General features: G+C 37.5%; 1 protein-coding gene across 1 annotated transcript; it reads right to left on the reverse strand.

The window, feature by feature from the left end:
- Positions 1–2,891: 2,891 nt before the first annotated feature.
- Positions 2,892–4,131, reverse strand: LOC149264668 (uncharacterized). Its single transcript, XM_089400323.1, has 3 exons — positions 3,999–4,131; positions 3,752–3,881; positions 2,892–3,600 (listed from the first exon to the last, which is right to left on the reverse strand). Exons 1-3 carry the CDS (start codon positions 4,129–4,131, stop codon positions 2,892–2,894), a joined length of 972 nt encoding a protein of 323 aa, XP_089256449.1.
- Between the last annotated feature and the right edge of the window lie 266 nt (positions 4,132–4,397).

Here is a 4,397-nt window from a genome sequence, read left to right on the forward strand (position 1 = left end):
GATGTGCCTTGCGTCTCACATGCATGCCTCCAGTTTGAAGAGGATCTATGTATTGGAAAGAATGGGAGGTTCAATCATTTGAGAATGGTGGAATGAAGGGGAGCCAAGTCTCTCATCACCCTGGTGCCTCTATTTAGAAAAATTCTTTGGTGTTGAGTCTTGGGTTAGAAGGAAGGACTTGGTGCAGCCTGCAAGTAAGAAGTTACTCAGAGCTAATTCATTCCACTATTGGGGGGAGAATGTTGGTGTTTTAGTGCGGGTTTGTGAGGGATCGACAACTTTCTTTTGGATATTTTGGCTGGCATTTAGAGGTGGTAATCCTTATATGCCTATGATGGACTTAATTTGGTTAATTTTTAGTTCCCTACTTGGTGTTTCTATAATTATCGTTTTCTTGGGTTATGCATCTCAGTTGTTATTCACAACTTACATTCTAGGTATTGGGGTCTCTGTCATGTCTGTAATCCCATCTTGGTTTTGGCCTTCGACTCAGTCTTATTTTGGAAGAGAGGCTAATTGGGTCTCACCTCTTGAGGCAGTCTATGTGTTTTTACCTATAATATTGGTCATATGGTGTATGCTAGGTCGGGTTAATGGTCAACGAGCTTGTGGTTTTAGAGTTTTTTAGGTTCTAGTGTGTCGTTTGATTTCTTCAATGGTATAGGAGGTTGGGTCTTGGGTCGAAGAAGCTATGTGCTTACTCATATCTAGTGGGTTATTGACTAAAGCTAGGTCTTGTTTGGTTTTATTGTGACGAAGTATTTTGTTGGTTTCTTAGTTTTGTTGGGCAAGGTTCAAGTTGTCCTTTGTGTCCCTTTATAGGTAGAATAAACCCTTATGAAGAACAACCCTCCCGTGACTCTACAATAACTCTAAGGTAGAGGGGGAGAAGCAAAATGGAAGGAGGCGACAGGTCTTAACTAGGAGACCTGTTAGAAAATTCATGAATTGAAGATAAAAGCAGGTAAAGAGATAAAATATCTCTTAAACTCAAAATTACTTGAAGACATGTCATTATGGGTTCTAGATCCTGGAAACACCAGGGGAAGGCAAAAGAAGTATTTAAACTTAATCGTGCTCCACTAGCAAATGAAAATTCTTCTGGTGCTCGTGTTGAGGGACAAGAAGGTAGAAAAATATAATATAGTCACATATATTGATGATGTGAAGAGAATGTTGAGGAACCTAAGGTTTTGTGTGTAAAAGATTGAGGCACGACTAATGCACGTCAAGTGCCACATAGCTTGTGATTATGATGGGGGAGAGCAACTGGACTTTCCTAGCTTTAGAGCTCGGACCCCAACAAATATCTCTTCCATGGAAAATTTTAGGGGCTAATGTTCGCCCAGTGGGCTAATTTTCCATGATTTTTCCACAAAAAAGATTCGCCAATTTCCAATTTTATAAAAGACGATTCGCCCAAATTTTAGAATATAAAATTATTTTACCTTAAAAATCGCTAACATTATATAGAGACTATATATAAAATAATTATAAATTTGAATAATTTTACAAATATATCAATAAACATTTATAATTTGCATATTAGGGATTAGTGAGATTCGCCAATGTTTTAAACTTCAAGAAAATTTTCCATCCTTAAAATTTTCCTTCTCTTCTTTGGAAAATGAATTAACATGTGGTGGTGGTGGTGGGTTTCTTCTTGGCCTATCACGATGTCTGTTTTGTTCTATTCAAGGCCAAGTGTTGGCTCTTCCTTCCAACAAATAATGACGACATATATGGTTCATGACCATGTGCTTCTAAGTTTTCTTGTGATCCCAGGTCTCAGATCTTGTGTTTGATTTTTGTTCTTGAGGCATGTTGGAGTTTGTATGATGTTTTTTGGCTGGAAGATGTGTGTATGGGGCGTACGAGCGACTTCTTCTTGTGTTGGATAATGTTGAATTCTCCTTGTTGGATGATGGTTAATTCTTTTAGTGTATGGTTTGCCACTCTATGTTTATTTATGTGTTGGCAATGTTGGGCATATAACTTGTGCTTTGGCCTCTCTTCTTGGTCCTTGGTCCTGAGTTTTGATGGCTTCCCGATCGATATCTATAACTATGGTCTATGTGTCAAGTGTCATCAACTTATAGTAAAGTCATATGGGGTCAGAGGTTGACATTTGCTTCCTCCCTCAAAGATCGTATCTTTGATTTCTAAAGGTAATATGAAGTATTTTAATTTAGAAAAAAAATGTGAATATGTAGCATTATTATTTCATGTTACATAATAATAAAATTTTACTTCTGTAAAGTTATACAATTTTGTAATACTCAAAGTTTAATTAGCCATGGTTAAAGCACCCCTGCTGAGTCATTGGCCCTTTGTCATGAGCACGAGCATGGGTTCAATTCTCCTTGGGTCCATCGTGGTCCATCATAGTCATGCTGAGCCATTAACCCTTTGTCATGAGCACGAGTTCAATTCTCCTTGAGTCCATTATGGTCCATCATGGTTAGGCTCTGAAAATAGAATTGACACCCTTGTAAATTAATTCTAACAAAAAAGCCCTCAAATTTAATCATTATTTTTGGCTCTCTTTTTAATTTTTAGCCTTTTATTAAATTGTTTTTGTCCTTCATAAAATTTATATGAATTTGGAAATATCAAATTATGATATCCATATAAATTAAAGATTATGAATTGTAAATTATTCATATAAAAAATATAAAAGTTCTTTTACTTTTAAAATATATATACATATAGATGATTATTTCACACAAAATTTTTCATTACCGAAACTCCTTAAGTCAATGGACGGAAAAAGTAGGACGCAAGATGAAATGACACTGAACACGACAGTTGCAACATATACACCAGAAATGGGACTTCAATTTCAACGTTTCCATATTTCTTCAAGATTCAATCAATTTTTGAAAATGTTACTAACATAAATAGCCGAATTCATGAATCCAATCTACGTGATGTACGGCGTCGTGGATGTCGACCCTCCAATGACCATCCGCCACTATAGAGCTGTGAATGTACTGCATATTGTTTTGATCATAACCCATACATTGAGACTTTTTTGTTTCTACTCCCATGTTGAACTCTTCCAGTTCAGAATCTGTCATGAAAGAGTTCACAGGAGCGAGCAGATTACAGTCGGCAGACAGTAGCTCGTTCAAATCACATAAACTTTTGGCTATTGTGGCTGGATTGCCTGCAAACTGATCGCAATGTGGGGATTGCTGGTCCGCTGAATTAAAATTTGTTTCTATCAGATTAACATCTCCCAGATTCGCAACGGCTGTGCCCTCTGAATGATCTTCTGCGATCAGATCCTCCACAGGTGGGTCACAAAATGACACGGAGGAATTCGCATTTTCTTGATTGGTAAAAAAATTGAAGGAATGATCTGAACATGTGCAGTTACTGATGACAGAACTGTTGAAAGCATTTGGATTCACCATTTCGGTATGCATCACCGCAGTTTTTATTCTGACAGGTGTGGGTTTGATCGCGTCAATTTTTAACGTTTTCTTTCTTTGAGATTCCTGGATTGGTGGCACCTTCTTTTGCAGATGGAAGTTCCAGTGGTTCTTGATTTCGTTGTCTGTCCGCCCAGGTAACCGTCCTGCTATCAGCGACCACCTTCATTGTAATATGGGTCACAAATCAGCATTCAAATATATTTTGGAATCTCATAAAGTAATTTTTAAAATAATTTCTATCAAATTCCAAAATATTCTTTAAATGAACAAATTTATATTCAAATTTCAAATCACACCATGACTCCACATACCGATTGCCAAGAAGGCGATGCATCCGAATAATAATGTCCTCCTCATCGATGGAAATATTACCACGTTTAACGTCTGGGCGAAGATAGTTGATCCAACGTAATCTACAACTCTTTCCACAGCGCTGAATACCTGCAAAAATATAATCTCTACGCTTATTTAACCCATCAATACCTATTTAAGTATGTATCAATACACTAAAGTATGTATCAATACACTACTCCTACAGATTTGTTTTAATAAACTCACCTGCTTTTGGGGGGAGATCTCTCCATCTTCCAGGGCCATGAATTCTAATGTAGTCGCACAGAATCATATCCTCCTCGGGCTTCCAGGGCCCCTGATTAAGCCCTTGTTTTGAGCAGCAAGGAGCTCTACCCATCTTAGATATATTCTCTCTGCAGCTCCACAGCTGGCTATCTGCTCACCTGGTGGTCGCCTGATCGTTTATCTTTTGTTGGGCCTTTGACTATATATTGAAAACAGAATTAGCTTCCCTGACCGCACAGGTTACTGCGTAAATCTTCGGCTATTGAAGAGCAGCACGTGATCCATAATTTTTTTTTATATGATTGAAGGGTGACCAAAAACAAATCCATTGAATTTGCACCCAAAAAAATAAATACATTTCAAAACGTGAACTCAAAT

Source organism: Pinus tabuliformis, chromosome 6 (assembly GCF_031772625.1).
Source record: "Pinus tabuliformis cultivar Carrire ecotype Pingquan chromosome 6, CPIR1, whole genome shotgun sequence".
Lineage (NCBI taxonomy): Eukaryota > Viridiplantae > Streptophyta > Pinopsida > Pinales > Pinaceae > Pinus > Pinus tabuliformis.

Bases quoted from the DNA above. Each gene is read 5' to 3' on its own strand.
- LOC149264668 (XM_089400323.1), bottom strand. From the start codon at position 4,131: ATGGGTAGAGCTCCTTGCTGCTCAAAACAAGGGCTTAATCAGGGGCCC. The intron at 3,882-3,998 runs GTGAGTTTATTA...ATATTTTTGCAG, and splicing joins AGATCTCCCCCCAAAAGCAG to GTATTCAGCGCTGTGGAAAG. The intron at 3,601-3,751 runs GTATGTGGAGTC...ATTACAATGAAG, and splicing joins CATCGCCTTCTTGGCAATCG to GTGGTCGCTGATAGCAGGAC.